General features: G+C 44.6%; 1 protein-coding gene and 1 non-coding gene across 8 annotated transcripts in view; one reads left to right on the top strand and one right to left on the bottom strand.

Annotated features, from left to right (window-relative positions):
• The window catches only part of LOC121595616 (1-phosphatidylinositol 4,5-bisphosphate phosphodiesterase classes I and II), a 93803-nt gene that overhangs the window by 5482 nt on the left and 64898 nt on the right, over positions 1-23423 (top strand). For 6 of the 7 annotated variants that reach the window (XM_041919705.1, XM_041919700.1, XM_041919704.1 and 3 more), the window contains exon 2: positions 8567-9595. The exons of the other annotated variant lie outside the window; for it this stretch is intronic. In XM_041919705.1, coding sequence (XP_041775639.1) covers positions 9323-9595 — 273 coding nt within the window. In that variant the 5' untranslated portion in view covers positions 8567-9322. The remainder of the gene's footprint in view (positions 1-8566; positions 9596-23423) is intronic. 7 annotated transcript variants of the gene reach the window in all.
• On the bottom strand, positions 18058-18260 carry LOC121598144. Its single transcript, XR_006005533.1, has one exon. It is a non-coding gene; the product is annotated as a small nucleolar RNA U3 (small nucleolar RNA).

Here is a 23423-nt window from a genome sequence, read left to right as displayed (position 1 = left end):
CAACCACAATCATCACGTTATAAGACTACCCAATCAGACTGAAATCTGAATGCATTATACATTGAATTGCGCTGAGGGGTACAGAACCGCCCCTTACACTTGGTGTGGTTTTCGTTTTCTGCGACTGGAACGAGCATCAACACACTGTTGCAGCAGCTAGCGGTTAACATTGATGAATTAAAAATATCAGTTTCATGCACTTTTCTCTTCATTTCTACTTTTTGCACAGCGTAAAGAGCATATAAAAAATCCCCCTCCCCTCCCTTCGAGCACGAACACGATGTATTGAATGCACCTGCATCTTTTTGGCGCGCGCGCGTCGCATTTAAACGCAAGCGCAGGTGCTAAATGCATCCCGTGGGTGGCGGGTGTTGGTGGTTTGTGCGGTTGACTGGGTGGGTTGTGTATGCTGTGTTTTTTTTTACACAGTTTGTTTTACTATCGCATTTTAATGCACGAGGCAGTGGTTGGTGGTTTGTGGTTTGGCGGCACGAGGCACACCAAATGCACAAAATCTGTGCACGGATGACGTCACGCCGATCCGACAACGGTGGTGCGATTACTCATCTTACTCTAAGCGGGGGCAATTTTTGCTTTGCTTTTCCTCTAGCAAATTGATATCTTTACCATACCGGATTTGGCATGAAAAATTGCATCCCCCCGTCTTCCCGTGTGTGTGTGTGTGTGTGGCCCTGTTTTTGATTAGAAAGCATGAAAAGGTTTCATGCGACAGTGCCGTCGCCGACGCCGCCGTCGCTGTGACGCTTTCGTTGCACGCTTGCAATTGCAATTAGCAAAATGTGGCCATAAATTATTTCAATTTGCATCCCTGTCGCGCAAATCCGGGGGGTGAGTGCTCATCCGGCGCTACCGGCCAACACGACCGAAATGCATATGCCTGGGAGGATAACACTATTGCTAGTGGTATGAGTCGGAAATGATTCATTTTTCACGCCGTACGCCTCTGCTCGCTGAAGTAATTCAAGGCCAGCGGGGCGATAAATTAGGAAATTTCCTAATCATTCTTTATTTTCGTGCACTTCGTTTGAAAACTTTGCAAAGTTACGTGGGGGACTAAAAATTACGCATTATTAATGATTGCCATTTTGTCACGCAACACACACACTCACTTGGACGACTGAAAGTTGTGCAAACAAGTTATCTGAAGGGTCTCGGGATCTGGTTTTGTATGTGTGTGGGTGGGTGGGTTGGTATCTTTCATCTGCTTTCTGCTATCCGAGGGCTCTCCCCTCCCCCTCTCCCCGTTCCAAAGGGACGGCGATAAAGTGTGCCTTTTTATTGTGCGTATCTCGCTGGACGGCTAATTTTTGGACCTAACCTGGACGTACCACGGAGTGACTAAATTTAGTTTTGGGTAAATATTTTGTGAAACGATATTTATGGGGCGGAAAAATTGACTCGCCAAAGGTATCGGGGGCAAAGAAAGAGGGGGGAGGGGAGGTTTTCCACGGTAAATTATCTTAATTTGTGTAAAGGCGCGGATGCTTCCATCTGCTGGCCATGCCTGCAACCCGCTGTGGATGAGTTTTTTACCTCGTGTTTTTTGTATGTAATTTAATTTTTGGTTGAATTTTGATGCTGACTTCTTTATATTTGCTCCATTTCGATGGTGACGCCTGTGGCTGGCAAAGGATAGAATATTTAATTCAATCAAGTACACATGCTTTTAACTTTTCCTACCGTTCTTTCCACGTAAAGCACGTGTTAGAGCCCCAGTGAAATTGAACGTGAAATTTTTGGGGTTTTCTGCTATATTTCATGTCATTTTTATCATAATTTGGCTTTTGGTACACCGAAAGAAAGGATATTCAATACCCTAACTATCTAAATTATGAAAAATATTGAATTAATAAATTGAATCCATTTCCTTGTGATTCCCCGCTTTGCTCACAGTGAAAATAATGATGGTCAGCGGGGAATCAAAAGGAAATGGATTTAATTCATTAATTCAATATTTTTTATAATTTAGATAGATGGGAAATTGAATCTTCTTTCTTTTGGTGTATGATAAGCCAAATTCTGATAAAATTTGATTTAAATAAAGCAAAATAACCAAATGTTCACGTTCACTTTCACGCAAGGTCTAAAGCAACCTTAACGAAAAATTGAAAAGAAAATAATCTAAAAGTACGAAAAGTTTAACTCAAAGCTGGCTCTATATCAGCAGCCGACGCCATGTTTTTTTTAAATGTATGTGTGGTTGTTTTTTTTACAGTTTTGTTTTTGATAAGAAAAAAAAACAAGGAACAAATTTTTATTTTTTATTTGCCTTTCTGCAAGCTTGGTCGTTGGTCGGCTTGCAGCTAGTTTAGCTGTGTTGGTGCAGTTGTTGGGCTGCAAAACTTTTGCGCAACAAAACTCTCCGCATTGGTTATTGATTAGTATGCAATTCCTTCATGCCCTTTTTTATTCTGGAGGAGTGTAGTTGGCCTTGGAACGAAAATTTGAACATTTTATTGTGTGGAAAAAAATATTTCAACACACCGGCAACTTTTGGTTGAGCTGGAATTTTCTAATTGGCAACTTCCCCACCCACACATAAGCTTCTGTGTTTGAGTGTAGATGAGCTAGATTTTGATTATAGATGTTAGTGGCTAAATATCCGTCCACCACTTTCAGTTCCAATGATCGTTTCCATCATCACTTTTCCCGGGACGTTGAGATGAAAATCCTTTACCTCATTCATATAGAGAAAGCGGGGTTTTCGGAGGCAGCGAGGCTTGCAAGCTTATTCCGAATCGCTTTGATGTGTTCGCACACAGTGCCGTGAATAGTTTCATTTCACTAATTTCCAGCCCATTGGCGCTGTGAAGGGTACACATTTCCGCAAACAGTTCTCCCGAAAAACCATCACCACCACCACCACCACCGTTACACTGATGGTGGAAAAGAAATGAGCCAGATTTGGAAAGCGTATTTCACTGCGGCAGCCATGCCCATCATATGGTTCTGCTTTCCTTGCTTTCCTCCATCGGAAGCTCCAAGATCCGTCGGCCTGACGACGACGACGACGACGAGTCTCGGTTTTCAATTAGCTGCAAAGCTTTTTCGATCGTGCATTTGTTTCACGGGGCGGCGGGGTAGTTTAGGGAGGGGCGAGGGGCACAAAACGGTACAAAAACGGCATTTACACGAGTGCGCGACAGTGTCAGCCCTTGCCGAACAAGTCCGGAGAAGGGCTGGGTGTCTATAAATGGCTCCGGCTACAAGTAGCTGCTTACTGCCGAAGGCTTCAAGCTGCTGTAGGGCGGCCGGGTTGATTGTGTGCCTCTAGCTCTCTCTGTCTCTCCCTCTCGCTTCTATTGGATGATGGATCCATTTCAAATCTGTCAAACTTGCCAATCGTTGTACCCAGCCACCAAGGTGACGGGGTGGTGGAAGGCCACCAAAAGAGGCAGAGAGTGGGTGAGAGAGAGAGAGAGAGAGAGAGAGAGAGAGAGAGAGAGAGAGAGAGAGAGAGAGAGAGTCAATTTATGGCACCACGACGACGTACGGCACGGAGACGAACACACCCATTTTGCACCTAGGTCAGCAAAGGGTTGGCAAAAGGGGAGGGGGTGTGGTTGGGGATTGGAAAAATGTAAGGCTTTTCCTTCGCAAGCTTCATAGTGTTTCATATCACACAAGTGCAAGCCCCCTTGCCAGATTTGTCCACCCTTCACCCACATCAGCAGCATCATCATCATGATCGGCTCGTTATTTGCGGTCGAGCGATTTTCGTGGGAAAATTCGAAACGCACGCCACACGCGTATTGCGAAATCGCAGCGCATTGCGAAATAGTATATAGCTGTGACGCTTGAAACGCGTGCAACCGAACCGAAATTGTGATTCGATCTGCCCCGTGCCCAACGGTGCCCGTAATCATCGATGCACGTACCCAAAAACGGTTCGTTTTTCTTCGTTTTTTAGTCTGCAACGAGGCAACAACGAAACAAATGTGATACGAAAATGATTATACATACATACCTTTTTTGGGATATCAACTACACATGTGCTTCGTTGCTGCTGCTGGCATAGTTTTTATGCGCTTTGTAGGAGCAGGTAGCAGAAGCAAAAATGGAACATCTGTAAACTGTTATCGAAAAACAACAAATCATCAACACACTTCGGACGAAAAGTTGTTTTTCCTCCTTTCGGCGAAGCACAAAACTTCGCTCAGCGAAGCGCAAAATCAATTCCACACAACCGGAAAGGCGCCAAGTGGCTGAGACCATGTGTGTTGGTGAACAGATACCACCATGCACAGATTCCACCCCCCTGATAGATGCCCTTCGACCGGCACTCGCAAGGTGACAAAGTTTGATCGGTTTATTAGTGTCGTATAAGAGTTCGCCGTGCTGCTGCTGCTGCTGCATGGTTTTACTTTCTTGTCACACCGTCTTTCACCGTCGACGAAGACGGCCCCGAAGCTGCTTGTGCGGTAACCGGATACGCGGTCGTCAACCGACAACAGGTGACCGGATGAGCGCAATCTCCAGGGCACGGCATCCGACATGCAGTCCTCGCTACCCCGCGTGTCCATGCCCTTGCCGAAAGTGAGCAGGATAATTTAGTGATGGAACGGCTTAGAGACCGGGTGGGCGGGTTGTATCAGCACCCACTTCAGCAGAGAAGGAGGATGCTGTAAAACGGTGCTAAGCGTGTATCAATGGCAGGAAATTTGTTTTTCGTTTTTTTGGCCGAGACTGGGGGCGGGTTTTGGGAGGATAATTTCCGCCACCTTTGCCTTCAATGGCCAATTTGTCGGCTGTTGTCAGATGCGTGGTGCAATAGAAAATCTGTGGTTGTTTGCAAAAGTTATTGCTCTTAAGTGTTAATTTTTTTTTTTTAAGTTCACGGCAAGGTTATGTTATTTTTAATATTTTATTGCAAGGTTCTGGTAAAATACTACCAAAACCAAAGGCTTCCTGCATGTTGTAAACACGTTCTTGCATATATTAGATATTGATTATTATTAAAGACATATTCATTGTACGGTACACTCAATATATTATCCAAAAAATATGAAATATCCTTACATAAATTACAAAATACAAATGTAATTTTTTTTGCCTTATGTAAATTATTTCTGCATCAATCTATTTTTAGATTGTTTGAATCAAGTAGAGTTTTGGGTAGTTGTTTTTGTGTTGCAATACTTTTTTATTATGGACAATAAAGAGATGAAACGATTATTACTTACTTACTTATCCGGCTCTACAACCGCTTTGCGGTCTTGGCCTGCCTCAGGAGTGTCCGAAACCGCTCACGGTCTCACGCCTTCGTCTGCCAGTCCGTTATCCCGGCCTTAATGGCGGATGCCTCTATGCCATTTTGCTACCTCTACTTGGGCCTACCACGCCTTCTCTGTCCTTGTGGACGGCCTAAAACGCGGCTAAGAGGGTTTCGTCAGATTTGGACAGTGTCCATGGCTCAGAGGCGTATGTGAGTACTGGTACTATATAGTAATAGTCCCAGCTTCGTCCGTCGCAACAGGTTATTTGAGGTGAACTTGTTTTTCAGGCAGTAGAACGGCCGGTTGGCAGCCAGCATCCTTGCGCGCAACTCAGCTATCATGCTATTGTCGTTGCTGACATTTGACCCTAGATAGGTGAATTCTGGGACGACTTCGAAAGTGAGTTCATTTATCTGTACGTCATGCCTACGCAGGTTCTGATGATTTATTGATAGGTCTGCTGATGTTGCCACCATCAGTTTGGTCTTTGTCTCGTTCATATCCAATTCGAGGATCTATGTGGCCTGCTCGATCCCTTGGTCGATGATCCGCACTAAATCCGCCCAGAATCGGAGTCGTCCGGAGCCGTCCGGAGTCGCCCTTAGTCGTTCGGAGTCGCCCGGAGTCGTTCGGAGTCGAAGTCATCCGGAATCGTTCGGAGTCGTTCGGATTCGTCCGGAGTCGTTCGGAGTCGTTAGGAGTCGTCGGAGTTATCCGGAGTCGTCCGGAGTCGTTCGAACTTGTCTGGAGTCGCCTGGAGTCGTTCGGAGTCTTCTGGAGTCGTCCGGAGTTGTCCGGAAAGGAAATGTCTGATCACAAGCACAAGGGTCCTGTTGACTCCGATCAACTCCGATTCCGAACGACTCCGGACGACTCCGGATGACTCCGACGACTCCTAACGACTCCGAACGACGATTCTGGGCGGATTTAGTGCGGATCATCAGCGTATGCCAGGATCTGGATTGACCTTGGGTCTAGATTCTCTCTCGGTTGAGATGAAAAGATTAGTTGGAATTATAAACTATATTGATTTAATACAGTTTTACTTACTTCAATTTTTACTGAATCTAAACAAGAGTAGAGTTGGGAAACCATGAGCAAGAACTGGTTAGTATGTTGAGTAGGTACGAGGTTCAGGAATGAATATTTCAATTATATTTAACGTAACAAGCCTTTGTCATCTCAATAATGTCCTTAACAAACGGAATTAGAGACGTTAAAAATGATCAATAATTGGCCAGTACGTCCAGTTTTTTAAGTCAAAGGACTACCTGCGTTTACCAAAGTTGTTTTTGGAGACGATCGTCTTTTTTATGTCAGTACTTGAGATGGCTTCTCGAACGGATGAACGATTGAATAATTAACTACCCAGACAGGTTTTTACGAAATGTTCGAACGAATAGAAAAAAAAGAACGCTTCAACGATGAACTTCTCAGATAGCTTTTCTGTGAATCGCCCGTCGATTACAGAGTAATGAATGTACGGACAAATAAAGCACTGCTTAGGCAAGTTTTTGCGAATTGTAGGTCGATTAGACGAAGGAACGAATAATGAACTGTCTGGTCACGTTTTGGCTAGCCGCACGTAGATACTTAGACAGTTCTAAGAGTCATCTGGACAGCATACATTTTGATACTTTGTTTGTCAAGTGGGCCTTTACCCTGGAAGTCTACGTTTATTTTTGTACAACTGGACTCTTTATGATGCATAATTGGTCGATCAGGGTTGTTTTGCAACCAAACCTTGACAGTGTTTTCGAGCTTTGCGTCCAAAAAACAAACGAAAGAACTCGAACTTAGGCAGAATATTGTATGTATCGAACTGATTCGTTCAAGCTCTATGACAAACAAATGATTTCTCCCCCACTCCAGCCCAATCGGAACGCCCAATTGCGGCGCATTTCCATACCATAAACAAAGCAATTACCCATACCCCATGGCTACCTAATCACGCTACAGTGCGATATTAAATGTTTTATTTATACCACCGGTCGGCGGGTTGTCAATGCGCCGAACCCCGCACGACAGAGAGTTGTTTGATATTATTCATGACCAAAATAGATTGATTCACGTACAGGCAGGCAGTGAGTATGTGTGTGTGTGTGTAGTGCCGTGTATATGTCCTTTCCATAATTTTCTTGCCTTCCTTCGTGCAGAGGCACACACAGGAAAAGGAGACACGCAAAAGCAATGCAAGAAAAACTCGCATGCAAAAAAAAAGAAAAGAAAATCACAAAAACGCACACGCACATACATCATCCGAAGACGAATGAGAAATAAATCCGCAAAACAGTTATATGTCGAAAATCAAACCATTCCCCACCTCCGACCACCCTGTTGGTACAGACGAGACACCTCCCGACGACTACGACTGACGTCCATTCATCATCAATCACTTAGCGGGCAGCTCGTCTCGGGCGCGGACGCCTCTCTTCCCATCTAGTGCCCATCAGCTGGAGAAACGGAACCATTCAAACGGCAGACAACGCTCGTGTTAGGTCTCTATGTGTGTGTGTGTTTTTTTTGTGGTTCATTTTCACCACCCCACTCACCCGGACAGCAGAGCGTGGTTCGAGCAACAAGCTCGACTGCTGGAATCTTCTGCTACTCCAGAAAGGATCCCGCGGCAAGGCGTCCGTGGGAGTGTTCCGTCTCGGTTTTCCGTTGTGCCTTCCCTTCCTCTCTTCCTGCTTGCAGCAAACCACAACTTATTTCTTCGCTTTTATTTCGATTCCAACGTGCGCTCTGCCGTTGGTAAGATTATTTATACTTGCCTGCTTGCTTGCTTGCCCGCCACAGAGACTACACTCTACACACTGCACCATAAATCAGTAGCATATCGCGTGGGGTAGCATGCGGTATCGGCGGTGAAAGGACAACGATAACGGTGTCTTCCTTCTCCTGGATGGGCCCCATCTCCGAGCGTACCGAGCGAATATGTATGCTCTGGTTTCAAAAAAAGAAAAAATCCATCCCGTTTGTCTTGCCCCGCGTTGTGGACGGCGTATCGAATCGAATCGTGGCTGCGTGGTGTTTGCATAAATTAAATGGTGTGTCCCGTTGCGGTGTCTCAATTGAGGGGCGCACTCTCGGACCATTGGTACGGACCAATCAAACGTTGATCGTTCTACGCGTTGCCGTTGATTGCCGTTCGAGCTGCTGCTGGTTGAGCGTGATTTGATGGCGGGCGGCGGCAAGCCGGAGATCGCTTGTTTGAGCCACGTTCGGGATTAAAGTATTGTGTTTGCTATTATACAGCTATTTCCATTCATTGTCCTGCCTGTCATTTATTTATGTTTGCGCACTTGTTTTTTTTTGTTTTTTCACAGGTCAGTTTTCCATTAATCGTGGGTAGCAGGGGCAGTTGAATTAAAAACCGCCATTGCCCCATTGCGCTTCGGATAACGGGCTGGCGGCCTGAACCTATAAACAGAGAGTGAAGGACGAGTGTGTCAGCTTACGTGTGTGTTTGTGTGTGTTAATGTGCTTTTCTTCCCCCTCCAAAAGGATTTAATCCTAGAAAGAGGGAGCGAGCGAGCGAGCGAGAACGAGCTTTCCGTTCGTCGGTTGGATCGATCGGTGATTAATGGAAAATGTATCCAGCCGGGTGTAAATATTAATTAAAATGGCAACAATGGCTCGTGTGTCACGAAGGCACGTGTGCGGTGCCTGAGAAGTGCGTCTATATTTATCGTCGTGTGTGTGTATGTGTGAGTGTGTTAGTGTCCCGCGACGGTTCTTGTACGCCCATTCCAATATCGGCGCCATTTTCCAGTGAATCACAAGCGAGTTTTCCCTTCCAAAGCGCCAAAGGAAAAGATCCTTTTCTCTAAGTGTGTGTATGTGTGTGTGTGTTAGTGAGGGTGCCAGTGCATACCGGATGGTAACCGGAACGGCAGATTGATTGAATTATCGGCAATCGATCCCCCCCGGGCAAGAGGGCTCGCGCGAGATACGTCGGTGGTTTAGATTGTTGTGGCGCTGGTTCGTTTTTTTTTGTTGCTATCCAGCTGTCTCCTCGCTTCTTCTGGAGGGGTTGTAAACCGCACACCGCCCGGCCGTGATTTCTCCGCAAACGCGCAAGGATGGCCTCGCTACTGACGGCGGCGGACAGGCAGCACAGCACCACGCAGTCACCGCAATCACTGTCCGGCTCGTGCTCGCCGAGAAATGCAGCGTCGCCGAATGCCAACGCCAGCGCCGCCGCCGCCGCCGCCACGACCGCTGGCGGTCAACCACCGGCGGGGGGTGGTGGTAGTACGGCGGTGGCCCTGAATAATCCGACCGCCGTCAAGCTGGGCGTTATGGACGTCCCGAAGGCCCTGCAGGACGGCGAGAAGTTCATCAAGTGGGACGAGGTAAGTTTGGCGATCGAGAAGCATTATTTCAGTTGAGGGGGAGGGAGGGCGGGGGGTCTCGTGAGTTGTTGTTGCTCGCTCTATTTGCATCTAATTGGTGCCTTTCTTTTGCGGGGTGATGGGACACCCTAGTGTCTCCTGGCGTGGTGCGCTGATTGCGGAAGATAATTCGAGTTGACAGCAGCTGTCAGCTTCATGCACGCCGATTACCAAGTGTGATGTGAAGGAATGTTTGAATGGATTCAAGGCTCTGGACGTTGGAGACCCTCTACGCATTGGGGTCTCTCCTCTCGGAAATTGCTCTCGGATGCAATGGCTTCGTTGGTGTTTGGTAGCGTTTGATAGCGTTGAAGAAAACTGACAGACTAATAACCAGTATCGATCGAGACACACAACACCGCACGTCGGGAGCGAAACGTTCACGCAAAAGGATCAACAAGCAACAGCAGATGGCGGGTGCGACGCGTTGTGCGACGGTTGTTGATGATGGCGATGGTAATTTACTGCTGCCGATTTCCTGGAATCACCGGGCAGCATTTTTATTCGCCAAAAAGCATTCGCTTGTACTACGGCCGTGGTTGTGTTGTGATTTTAATACGCCCATTCGAATGTCTTCCGTTCTGCTCGTCTCGGCAGCTTGTCGTCGGAGCCAGATTTCTTTTTTTTTTGGATTTGGGGAGCGTAATGCAATCTCAGCAGTGTCCGAAGAACGATCCGCTGCGAACGATCCACTGACGGACTGCTTGCGGGAACCGTTTTCCACCCGAACGGAACGGGAAATCGACCTATCGGGGAGCAGCAGCAGCGGCAATCCCAGCAAAAAGGAGAAATGGATTTTGAAAGCTTTTCTTGTTTCAATTCATGTTTTGCTTTAGTATGCGAATGAAATCGGGCGTAAAGCATCCTCCAGCATGCGAGACGACGGAAGCATATAATAATTATGGACGGACGATCCGGACCGGGATTTGGGGTTTTTTCCCCCTTTGAGGGAAACGGAAAGCTCGAACCACTCTAAAGGCAGTGAATGTATCTGTGGGTATCTGTGGCTCGACGTAGTGGATTACCTACGGCGGATATTGATTTTAGCTCTCTTTAAGCGCTTTTCTGCTTCAGCGGATTCGATACGCTGCTTCCGGGCCAGGACGGGAACGTAAATTAGTGACAGTTTCCTTTATGTTTTTTTATGACAGGTTTTGTGTATAGAACACTTTTGCAACGATAGATGCTTGTGGAAATAGAGGTCAACAACTACGCCACAGTGAGCGGCAAAGATATTAAACTTTAATGGCGAGTTGTGGAATTTGTGTAATTACTTTCCGTGGGGTTGAGGGTACCGGAAGCGTGAACCACCTTGTGCAATGCTGCTGCTGCTGCTGCTGCTAACCGCAGTGTGCTAATCGATCCGTATAAAAGCTCTTCCTTCGCTCAAACTAATACTCCACCGCTCTGTAGGATGATCTCGCATCCTAAGGACGCTGGGGCACGTTTTTGATGTGGCGGACGGTGGATGGATCCTCTATCCGCAACCGCAACCGACGCAGCGCTGCAGGTGCTGCTGTATCACGTAACAAGCGCGCGCGCATTACTTGACGTCGTGCGCAGATTGCGTTTCCAATTTGCGGGTTTTTGGTCCGCGTGGCCAGCCGCATTTGATCGGGTTACGCTAGGGAAGGATGACAATGGAGTAATTGTTTCGTCGATTTTCCACACGAATGTCCACGGGAGGCTGATTTATTTTAATCATGGTTTCATGAGCCCGACCGCGCCCGCTCAAAGAATGTGTGCGGTCTTGTCTGCAGTAATAATGCTTTGCTGGTTTTGATGCAAACTATTTCACACAGCCTCGTGGTGTGGTGCTATTCCCATCGAGAGTGATGCGAAATTGCATCGTAATCCGGCGCATGATGGGATGCATTTTTCCTCTCAGTTATGTCCATAAATCGTTTTACTCGGTGAAAGGATAGCAACTTAACGTTATGGGACAAAAAATGGGAAACAAAATTAAATGCAGCTTTATGTAGCGTACATGGGAACTTGCTGCGGCTGGTCTGTGCGCTGGGAATTTCGTAGCCCCAGATGGGTGTGACTCAAGAAGGCCACTGTAAATCGCATGGGAGATCCCTCCCTGCTCGCTTCCATACATGCTGCATAAATCACGGCATTTTGCCGTTGTTCTTATGTTGCAACTGATATGTGTCCTGGTTGTCGGTGGGCTTTCGCACTTCCCTGTGCAATCGCCTTTCACTGCGGGAGCGGGAGTAGGGTTGAAGTGTCATCCTTAGAAGTCCTTCGTCTGTTGGCAGCAAAACGAGCCACTTCAAACGAACCTCACAAAATATGGCTCTCCTACTATATTTGCGAGCTTCCTTTGCTGCTCTATCCGACGTTGTTTTGTGTTTCGATCCTTCTATTACAGTGCTGGTTGAGAAATATGATATTATAATAAAGAAAGGAATTTTGTTGTTTTCTGACGTATAGCACTTATAGAATATTTTGAGCATTTACAGTTATAGTTTAATGCCTTTTTTAGCGTTCTCCAATATTTTTAACATCTGTTTAATCCCTGCGTTTTATTTTTCCGAAATTAATTGAACGAGTTTTTAACGTGTTGAAAATCATGTGAAAGAAGAGCTGAAACATTATTGTGATGCAAATACAACATTTGACAGCTGTTGAAAAACTTCTCGCAATCAATGAAAACTATTGTAGACATTGGAAATTGACTCGGAACACCCTGTAATCCTTTTCCAGCTCTGCTGTTCCAGCGATGCTAGATTAGATTACGATCTTCATGCTGTTGGTTCTGTTTATATTGTAAATCTGAATTTATTGACGATAGCCTGAAACAGTCTGTGAATTTCTTGTAGATTAAAATTAGTTGAATGGATGATGAAGCTGTTTCGAGACTGACTGTAGATTTTGAAAGGAAGGACATTGGTTCATTCGAAAGCATCCTTCACTTGTGTTGCATAGGGGAGTACCTAGCGTCGATGCGTTTGCTTCCATGTTAACCATACATGCAACTCGGGGAAGCCTTCAAAGCAGAAGAAGGAATAATCCAACCCCCATCACTTCACCGTCCTGAGCTAAAACAGCATCCCGACCAGATTCTCTTATTCTCTCTCTCTCTCTTTATCTCTCTCTCTCTCTTTCTCTCTCACACACACACACTCACACAGACACACGTTCTATTTCCTTTTTGCTTTCTGCGTCCTTGCTTATGAAGATGGGAAAGGGTGTTTACATATTCTTGTTGATACAACAAATCCCCCCGATGGCCTGAAAGCATTCATCCCTTCCCCCTGCAACCTCGGGAGCATAATGTGTCGGTTGCTTTCTTTTATCGGTAGAGTGGGTTGCGGGAGAGAGGAAGGTGTCACTGTCAGCCGACAACAGCATCGCTACCTCATCTGCAGGTTGTTGCCGCCTCTCGAAAGTGCTAGATGAAGTGAGGTTATGTTGCACAACTAAGCGGTATCTCTTTTTTTCTCAACGCATCTCGTCGTAGCGGTGGAGTGGGAGGATGGGTGGGAAGCGAGTGGGACTAATTCCGTCTTTTTGTATTTCTCTCTCTCTCTCTCTCTCTCTCTCTCTCTCTGTTTCTCTCTCTCTTTCTATCTTTCTAACACACACACACACTTACACTTTTTCTCCCTTGAGTGGAAGAATGATAAAGTTGTGCGATGTCGAGGAGGAAAAGTGACACGAATCGGTTGTATGAGCCGGTGCTGCGCCCCGGCAAAGGGAGCAAAGTGGAGCAAATGTGCTGCTTGGGTGGATGCGTCCTTTTTCATTTGCATCATAATCTCAAACCAGCATACCAGGTTTGGGTGGCGGGATCAGCTGTTGTTTGTTTTTTTTTTTTTTTACAGCCTGCATTTCCTCCCTCTTGTTGTTTGTGCTCGGCCTGCATTGTTTCGGATGTTCTGTATGTCAGGAGCGGTTTCCTTTGGGCCTGTTTACCTGTATCGTTACGTGTAGAAGTAGATGTACGGGTTTTGGTGTACGGTAGCAAAGCGGCACCATTTTGACGTCCCTATCTCGGCCGTGTCAGCCAACCGAACTGGCAACGGAAGGAGGTAACTTTGACAGCCCGACCGACCAGACCGGCAAAAAAACGGATCGAGAGCGACGTAGGCGTTTTGCAGTGCTGGGCGGAGAAATGAGGAGAAAGAAAACTGAAGCATCTGGTGAATAGATGAGCAGATGAGACGGGAATTAGTGTAATGCAAGTGTCTAAAGCATATGCTAATGTTTGATAGGGGAATTGTACGTGGAAGCGTAATGGGCATGTTTGATGAAAAGGGAAATTCAAGGTGAGGCTGCTTCGAAAACTTTTTACCCTGGTGTGTGTGTATGGTTTGGGTAATGTGTTACGACCGTTTCACGCAGGCAACATTTCATCTCTTCGTTTGCGTGCTGTGGTGTGCTGGTGGATAGTTGGAGGTTGAAGTAACGTGATGGAAATGTGAACTACATTAGAGTGAGATGTCGTTGGTTTTAGGTCTCTATTTTGCGCCTCAGAGGATTGCAATTAGTTTCACAAACTAACTATCGTTGGTGTACTTTGTGGCCGTAGGAGCGTTGTTTTAGAGTGTATATAATATGAAAACTAGCTCATTTTCCATAGGTTAAATAACTTTGCTTTTAACGGATTGTTTCTTTAATTGTGAGAACTTACTAAAATAATAATTTAAGTATTTATGGCGTAAACAGGTGTTCAGTTTTGTTGAGTCACAATGATATGATGATAATGATCATACGACAAGATGTTAGGTATCACTATGTTATCCATATTAGCTATTATTATATTAATACTATTATTGAATATTTAATATTGATTGAGTATGAGAACAAAGTACACAAATAGATAAAGGTTATTTACGTTACTCATAATTAAACGTAATTTGTCAGAACTCATTTGTGAACCATGATTCCAATTACGAGTATGAAAAATGGAATAATGAGTGAGATAGGGCAATAATATAAATAACATATTCCTACGTACCCGGAAAAAACTAACAACACATGTATCGAGTGCATGTTAATGATCTGCCTAAAGGAAGTGAAAATAATCAATGCATTAATAATGCTAAATTTAATTGAAACCTCACTTGTGGTGTATCAACTCGGCTCGTGCAATAATTACTGGCAGCTCTTGTTTTTTTAGGGCTCAAAGTTCACACCGCGTCCTTTAGAGTCCATCCCATCCGCTCATATTGCTCCAAACAAACTATCAATCACCCCTGGGAGCAAAAACCAAATCGATTGGCCCGACAATTGCGTAATCAACGGGTGACAACATGAGGTTGACAGGAGCCGGTTTCGGGGTCATTTCAATCTTTCCCAGAACTGTCGCATTTTCCACCAACAGCATAATGGAGCGCTTCCAACCTTTCACAGCGTTCTGTTATTGTCTATAATGCCACCAAAAACCACACACATACACACACACACACACGGGGAAGGTGTTGGAGTAGTTTGGGGTCTGCTGTGAGGTTTCGCCACACTTTCCCGATAATGACCAGTTTTACGGTGTCAATCATGCTGCTGCGGACACAGACTGTAAGCTTTTCCGCCACCAAAAAGTGTCCAGCGTGTCATTGTGATTTTGAGCTTGTGGCCGCGTTGTGGAGAGTGTCCTTTTTATTCACTGCACCATAAGCTCAGCTTAGCAACCGGACATGAAAGTTCATGGTTAACAACCGATCGCATCGATCGCAACACCAACATTAAAGTAATTAAAGCGCCAGCTTGTTGTCGGACGACATTGCGCGGAAAACGGTTGCTTAATTGAATTCGCGAGAACAAGCGCAATGTGCAACAGTCTGGATTAATGAACCGAAATTGAAGTGTGAATCATCAAATCAACAAGCAACGGCTACCTGGTAAATAGATACATAGAAAACTTCCCCAATTTAAATGTCCATTTGTTTGACGACGGTGGTGTTAGATATAGTTGCAGGAAAGTCAACAAAAGGCGCGTGTTTGGGCCGATTGGCTTTGTTTGTTTGCGATTTTGCAGACATGAAATTTGTCGGACGCTTCCATAAACAGCTGCATTGAGCTGATTGAGCCTAGGCGTGGGCTTTGGCGAATGGTGATTAATATTTATATTTGCTGAATATTCATCCAACTGTAACTGTGCGGTGGGTTTATGGCGCTGCATTATAGGCACAAGAACAGACTGGGGGAAATCCGGAAGGAGGTATTTGTTAACGGTTGAGTTTAAATTTAATCCATTCGCAATCGGAGCATCGAGTTGATCGTAAAATCTGACTCACAGCAGTTTGTTTAAAGACGGGCTACACGAAATAGCATGAAAAACTGTTGGTGATTTATTATGCCGTGCTCGAAGTGACCATAAAAATATGTCAAAAATTCCTTACTGTCCCTTAGAAAAAATGCCAACTTTTGGCATTTTGTTTTTTCCCTCACTTTTGCTTGGAAATTTCCCATAAAAATGATACATATTTCTCTTGGGTGGTATCTTTTCTCTTGATTTTCGACAGCACAACCAACTCCATGTCTGGCTGGTTTCTTCTAACAATCTTGACCCGTTCATCCCCAAACGCCGGTAGAATGTTGTCGATGGAAAGGATGTGTCTGGGATTGTGGTCGTTCTGCTGCTGCTGCTGGCCGCCCGCATGTCCCTTAGCATTCATTACCGATTTGGTCGATCATTTCCGACAGCAGCGCCCTTACGGGTTGTAGCAAATTCTCGGAAGGAACATATTCGACTGCCCTAACAGATAAGTTACGTTCGAGCCGCTCGGGCGGTGCGTGTCCTGCCTTCGATTGCATCCGCCTTTCATGAGCGTCTTTGAAAATGAATGTTTCTGATGATGACGATGATGATGATGATGATGGGTACGGTGGGCCGCGCCTTCGACAAAAATCATCCCCAGACGCTCTTTCTTTACACGAACTGATTATAGTTTGAGTTCAGAGTTTTGGTTGTGCGCAGTTGCCCACTGCAAGTTGCCGAAGAATAAGGCTCGTTCGCCTTGCGTTCTTTGAGATACTCGAGCGAACAGCGGATAGAAGGGCAGAGACAGCATCAACGCTCTGTAGTGAAAGTGTTTACGGATACGGCTACACGTGCCCAAACGTTGGGACTAAAAATAAAAGTGCTAACCAAACCTAAGGCACAATCAGGCTGGGAAAAGATATTCGTTCAGGGTGTAGCCTGAAACGGCACCCATGCGGACCTGGAACCAGGGACATCGGAAGGGGGAGGGTGGGGGCACGCGGGGCAACGGTAACGGTTGAGCGATGAGAATTCTTTTACGGCTGGCGTGCGCCAGACATCCTTTCGTCGGGCGCGTTCGGCAGTGAAAAAGCCGACCAACACTTGAGCAAGAACACACACCGGCGCTTCCGTGTGGTTGCCGCCGTTGCTCATGTGCTGTAAGCTCTCTATAGTGTTGTGCAAGTAATGTCGGGATTTTCTTTTCAGAGCTTCCCTTTTTTTTCTTGGTCGGTTTGGGATAAGAGGGCCGATAAGAGGACTTCCCTCTTTGAGCACGTTCTTCTTGCGCGCCAAACGGGGAGCAGCTGTTTGGAGAGGTTCAAAGAAAATGAATTGTTCTGCACTGTTTGGCCTATATGGTTGGGAACGGACGTGTGTAAAAATGGGCCTGGGTGCGAAAGGGAGCTCTCTCTCTCGTACACTCGGGAGCCGGTTGCTGTTAAAACTCCTCGTTACGATAGCTCGTCGTCCCCGAGAGCTGAGTAGATGTTACATCGCTGCATTGTAGTCCGTGCTTAACAGTCTCTTTACTTGCTTAAGTGCCCACGAAATGGTGGTACTGCTTTTTTGGCGAAAATAATGGAAATATGTGGCATATACACATGGTATTGTTGTCGAAATGGTAGCTTTATTTGATTAGTTTTTGGAAATGGCAAAACAAACAGATTAAATAAGGCAGAGATTCTTAATAGCGTAATTATTAAAGCTTCCAAGCAAGTGCACGCTTGATTATCATTACGTCACAACATCCGAATGCATTTGTTACACTTTAAAAATATTGTTCAACGAAAGTATATTTAACGAAAAAAAGTTCCAATAATATTTGAAGCTACACAATCCAAGCAATATTTGCATATCAAAACGATCTACTTGAGAAGAATAATTCAAAACTGACGTCCTTGACCTTGACTTGGATTTGTACCTCGTCAACAATCATGTGTTGGAATCTAGTATCAAAAGTAGCAGCTCTCTTATAACAATTCAGCATTATAGAACAACATATTGTACATTTTGAGCAATCATGAGAAGTTCAATTTCCTCCGTTAATTTAAAATGGTATTCCTCTTTTTCTTTGACTCAAAACTGTTGACGTTCAAGGCCTGGTTTTGTTCTTCAATATTTCTATATTCTAAAATGCTTTTCAAAGAAAGATATAAAATGTTTCATATTTGTGTTTAATGTTTGATAAGTTAATAAGAGTTTCATAAAAACCACTCAGATTGTGTCTGCCCTTTGCAAATGGATACGATCATCAAGCACAGATCGACGCGTCAGAGACGCAGCCGAGATCCGACAGTTTCACGCTCCAGGACAGCCACTACACCTCATCATCGTGGGTTGGATTAGCTCGACTTTCGAGTGAAAGTGAGTTGAAAACTTGCCTATAGAAATGATCCTATGAAGCACAGTCTTAATCTAACACCCGTTTCGGCCACTCACCCTATCAAACAGAAACATACTGCGCTAGCGATTGTTAGCAGCACATCACCTAACGTGTAATCGTCTCCCTTTACCCATGAAGGTCAGTGTGCGGCCGGTGCGTGCGTCATCCGTATGTTCGTGAGAGAGAGAGAGAGAGAGAGAGAGAGAGAGAGAGAGAGAGAGAGAGAGCGAATGAGACAAGACCCCTCTTCTCTCATCGCTTACAAAAGCCGCTTGAAAACGTTGCACGCGCTTGTGCTGCCGTTCATTAGCCAAGCACATGTACAGATTATAAACAGCTTGTACGTTTAATGGTCATTAGTTGCATAAAATGCATCTCCTGCTACACGCCATCAGCTTGCGGGGAGAGAGATAATGCCATTTGGTGTGAATAAACGGTCAGGCCCGTCCGCGGCAGCGCATCAAAACATAACCCGCAGCACGTGGTCGCTCAAACCATGCGGTCGCCGAGCACGCTTAGCCGATTGACATTCGCCAATAGACGGTGCGTGTGTGCGTGAAAGAGATAAACGGCGTGAGCGCGCAAAACCTTACAAATGTGGCAAACGTTCATCTAACCACGTTTGGGCTGGCTTTGATGCCGGGTTATTTAGACTGTTGACATTTGATGTAGAGGTAAAATATTTGTTGGTTTTCATAAATAATAATTGATATTTTTGTATTGCGCTATATTTCGTCTAATTTATTTTTCAAATATTATTATTCTTACTTATTGTATTTTATTTTCTATAATTCGTCATTGACCTTCAGTTTATTTTACGTTTAAGAGTTCATTTTCCTGTACCATAAGTTTCTATCGACAGTTCCAACTTTTCTGCAGCAATTATTTACGGGTTTAAACTCTTCCTGCGCGCTGCTCTTCCCAGCTCAGCTGTATCGGCTGTTGACTTTAAACATCAGCCACCTTCCGCCACAGGTTCACAACAGCGCTGCGATAAGACGCGGATGTCCGATGCAATCTGACAGCTGTAATTTATGACTTCAGAACAATCGCTTTCCGCTCTCGGAACGCGGGATCGTTCCCGGAAGCAATGTCTCCGCTTTTGCCGTCGCATTCTTATTTTACATCATCAGCCAAAGAAGGATTAGCGGGAATGGCGAACCCGCAGTTCCACTCCATTCCATTCGCTCCACAGCTGCGATGCGCCGCATTCGCTCTGTTGCGATGTTTTAGTTTTTCCTTATTTTCCTACTGCTGCTCTTCGGTCCGTCGTGTCCCTTCGGCCACCGGTGGATGGGATTAAATTTTATTGTCCGCTTCTCGGTTAAGAAGATTCATAAAAGCTATAATAAAGCTGGAAGCGCGGAATTTTGGGCAAGCGGAAGCGGAAACGATGACGATATCATCATGCATTGGTTTGCCACGTTCTCTTGCTTTCCTGCGTTCGGGGCAGCACTTGCTACTGTCAACCCCATTAGAAAAGTTGTCCCTGTCGCGAGTTTTTCGCGTCTTTCGAATGTTGTATTCGATGCTGTTAGGGATAAGGATTTTTTTAGTATTAAAAAATGCAAACAGAAGCAGAGAAAATGAACACAAATGGAAGGAAAAAATGCGTCAAGGGAATATCGCTTTTAGCAAAACTAGAAACAACTGTGCCAAGACTTTTTCTTTTCTCTATACGGCCAGGAAAAGAACGAATGTAACCAAGAATAAATGACACACCGGGGGAGATACGATCAGGGTAAAACATGTAAACATCGCATGCAACTAAAAAACAGCTGGAAACGATACACGAAAGTTGGTGGTGTGCGCCTCGTGAGGGATTCCGTGTTGCGTACAGTCGGATATATTTACAGCCTGGTTCTGTTCGACCAGCTGGGCGGGCTGGTTATCCCGCCCGCACTGCTTTAAGGCAGTGTTGTTTGTAGCGGCCAAAAAACCGAGAGCGAGCGAGAGTGAGAGAGAGAGGGAGAGAGAGAGAGAGAGAGAGAGAGAGAGAGAGAGAGAGCAAAAAAAAAGTTCGCTTATATTTATAAATCTTCACCTGTTTTTCAACGCCATGACGCAGTCCAAGCGCTACCGCCAGTGTCGGTGATGGTTTATCAGAAATTACGACCGCAGTGATGCGACCCGGCAGAGGATCATTAATATTTTGGTAACATTTCGCGCAGAAAATGATGCAGTGCTTGATGAAAGGGGTTTGTAAATATTTGAATCCATTAAACATAACGGGGTTTGGGTGTCGCTGATGTGAGAAATGCATATGTCTATCGGCATCTTCTTCAGATTTATAAATTTTCAATTTGCCTATGGCTGCCACACCGACAGACAGAGATTGTGCAACATCCTTCCGGGCAATGTAAATTTTTTATTCAAAGTATTGTTTCTCTGTATTTTGAAGGTAACGCATGTATGATTTATTGCACTCTCTCATGTCGATTGCGTAGGTGTCCAATATTCAAATTAGATTAAAATCCGGCGCCTCCCGATCTCTCACTTTCTCTCTTTCTCCTCCACTTCAAACAATATGGATCCCATCGGCAACAATACCGGTGATGAATGGGTGGATACCAGTTTCCAATGCTACACAGCACCTAAGAATGGATGGGCGCGTTCGGAAAAGCGTGCACGAAATTTTCCACAGACACAGACACCATGTGCTGAATTGATTTATAGCGTTAGTTTATTTTATTTGGGCGCGTTTTATTTGTCTGCATCGTTCGCTCGCTTACGGGTCGTGTTCTTCTGTGCACGATTTTCGTGTTTTTCGCTTGCTAATGGAAGACATATCTTTTTTGTTCATCTCTTTTTTCCTAAGAGTGGCAAAGAAACAAACTTGTACTTCAGCTCGCCTTGACATTGCCGCTCGTCGACCAGGGAAACGAGACGGAAGAGGGTGCTGTGGGTTATTATTTTTTATGATACTTGGCTCAATCCGTCAAATCACTGCCACACTGGCATGTTGGCAGAAAGTTGTGGAATATATATAAATTTTATACGAGCAAAACTTCGTAATTGCTGTACGTTGTTTTTGTGCGTGCTCTCGTGTTGTCCTCGCTGTGTTGGAGTTTTGGTACACGCGCACTGGCCCTATGCTGCCATATGCCTTGTCAACAAGTAGTTGTTTTGGCATTATCCATCGCTTCATCGCGTTCGCTCCAGTTGCAGCAGGCGCAAGAAAAAAAAAAAAACGTAACAAAAAGCGCGTCACCTTCTGATGGAAAATTCCTTTCGTCGCCATAAAATCATAAAACCCGTCCCCTAGGGGAAGGCGTGAACAATTGTTTAATTAATTCCCACCGACCCACCAACGATCCAACTGCAAGCGCCACCGCACGCGGCGTTACTTGGTGCAGTCAAAATAATATTAAGCATGACAAAGAACGTAAGAACTCTCACTCTTTCCCCCGTTCGTGGCGAGCGCTGGGTTTAAGCAAATTTCCACAACATAACCGCAAACGTTATGGGCGGGCAGAAGTTTGTTTGATTTTTTTCTTCTTCTCATAATGCCCTGTCTTTCTTTCAACACTTTCCCTACACTTCAGCACATGCTTCTGGTTTACCATTTTCTAACACGTTTCGCTTCGGTTTCTGCTCGAAACTCGTGCACCGCTGACATAAATTATTTATTAATAAAATCCCCGTAACACCTGTTACGTTCGCGGGAGGGTTGCAAATGAAATGGTTAAAAAGAAAATTAAGACCACACTCACTTTGCGAACTGGTTCCGGCGATGAACGGTGAAGCGATTTTAGGTATGTGTGCGTGCTGAGGAGGTATAGAAGGAAATGGGTCGTTTTTTCAGTAATTATTTAATTATTGTGCACCAGTGAAGTAACAGAGCGATAGGCTTGTTCAAATAAGTGTGGTGTTTTATATTTGTGTTGATTTTCAGTTTTGAAGTTGACTTCTTGAAATTTGATATTGAGTCGTCAGCATTTATTACATGGAGTTTAGCACTTGCCGGCTGAAAACATATTAATATTCGATACAAAACTCAAACACGTCAAACTAGCCTTAGTTTTTCAGCCAAGATAAGGCGGTTAGATAGATTATAGGCGAGTTCATAGCTCTGATTTTGGAATCCCTATGTTGGATGGAGATTTCTATGGCGGATGTCGGACAGGGAGTTAGGGTTGCTAAGGACTTTGTATGAGATTCTAAGTAACTTTGGACTCCCTGGCTGTCAAATGGAGATTTGTCAAAGTACACTGGATGGACCAACCTGTAGTAATGAATAGACCATAAGTCTTGATTATTTCAGCTGATCCATCGATTTCCATGATTAGTATTTGGCCAAGAAAAGTTAAAAACTATTGGAATCGGATGTTTTGATTTTATTTAGAACACTGTAACCCATTTAAAAAAATAAATAAAATAAATCGAATTTAAAATGCACCTTTGTTTGTACACAAATGGTTAATATGGCGGTACGTAACTGTCAAATGTATACAACCTTTGAGATGATTATTTTTCCACTTATTTCCATACATTTTTTCCATTTTTTTTATTTTTTTGTGATGATTATTACATTTCAGCTTTCTTGCTTAAATTTCAGAAGGAACCATTAGCATTTTCTTTTTTTTGCAGAATCAGCTCTGCTAAAATTCATTGTAATATTACAGGATTGGATAATTGTGTAATATTTATTGATTCTCTCTATATTCTCTCTGTGATGTTACAATTAACTTAATAGAAAAAAATATTCCACATAATGGTAAAATAATATCAAATGCATAATTTGATATTACGTCAAGTCTGTAAAGAAAGTTCATACACTTAACCTCACAAATCCCTGTCAAATCGTAAGTACCAGGTAGTGACAATGAAAACATTGACGAAAGAAACATTAAATTCAACAATATTGAACGAGATCGTGAACAGTGCACCCGCGGCAAGTTGGGCTAATATTTTTCATTTCCGAGCAACAATGACACGATCATTCATTCAAAAGAGCACGCACAAGAAATGAATTCAATTACAAAACATTGATACGGTAGTAAACCACGATGATATTAGTTCTCGTTGGAATGTGCAACTGTTTTGACTAGCTCCGTCTTTCGGAAAAGTGGCCTGCCGTCCATCTGGCCCAGTACGTGTGTGTGTGAGCGTGTCAGGGTCACAGCGCCGAAGACGCCAAACATGGCGTGCCAGTAGTTTGCCGAAAACGTGCAGAGCCGGGTTGCAGTAGC

Source organism: Anopheles merus, chromosome 3R (genome assembly GCF_017562075.2).
Source record: "Anopheles merus strain MAF chromosome 3R, AmerM5.1, whole genome shotgun sequence".
NCBI classification, from domain to species: Eukaryota; Metazoa; Arthropoda; class Insecta; order Diptera; family Culicidae; genus Anopheles; species Anopheles merus.
This window is presented reverse-complemented; position numbering and strand designations above follow the sequence as displayed.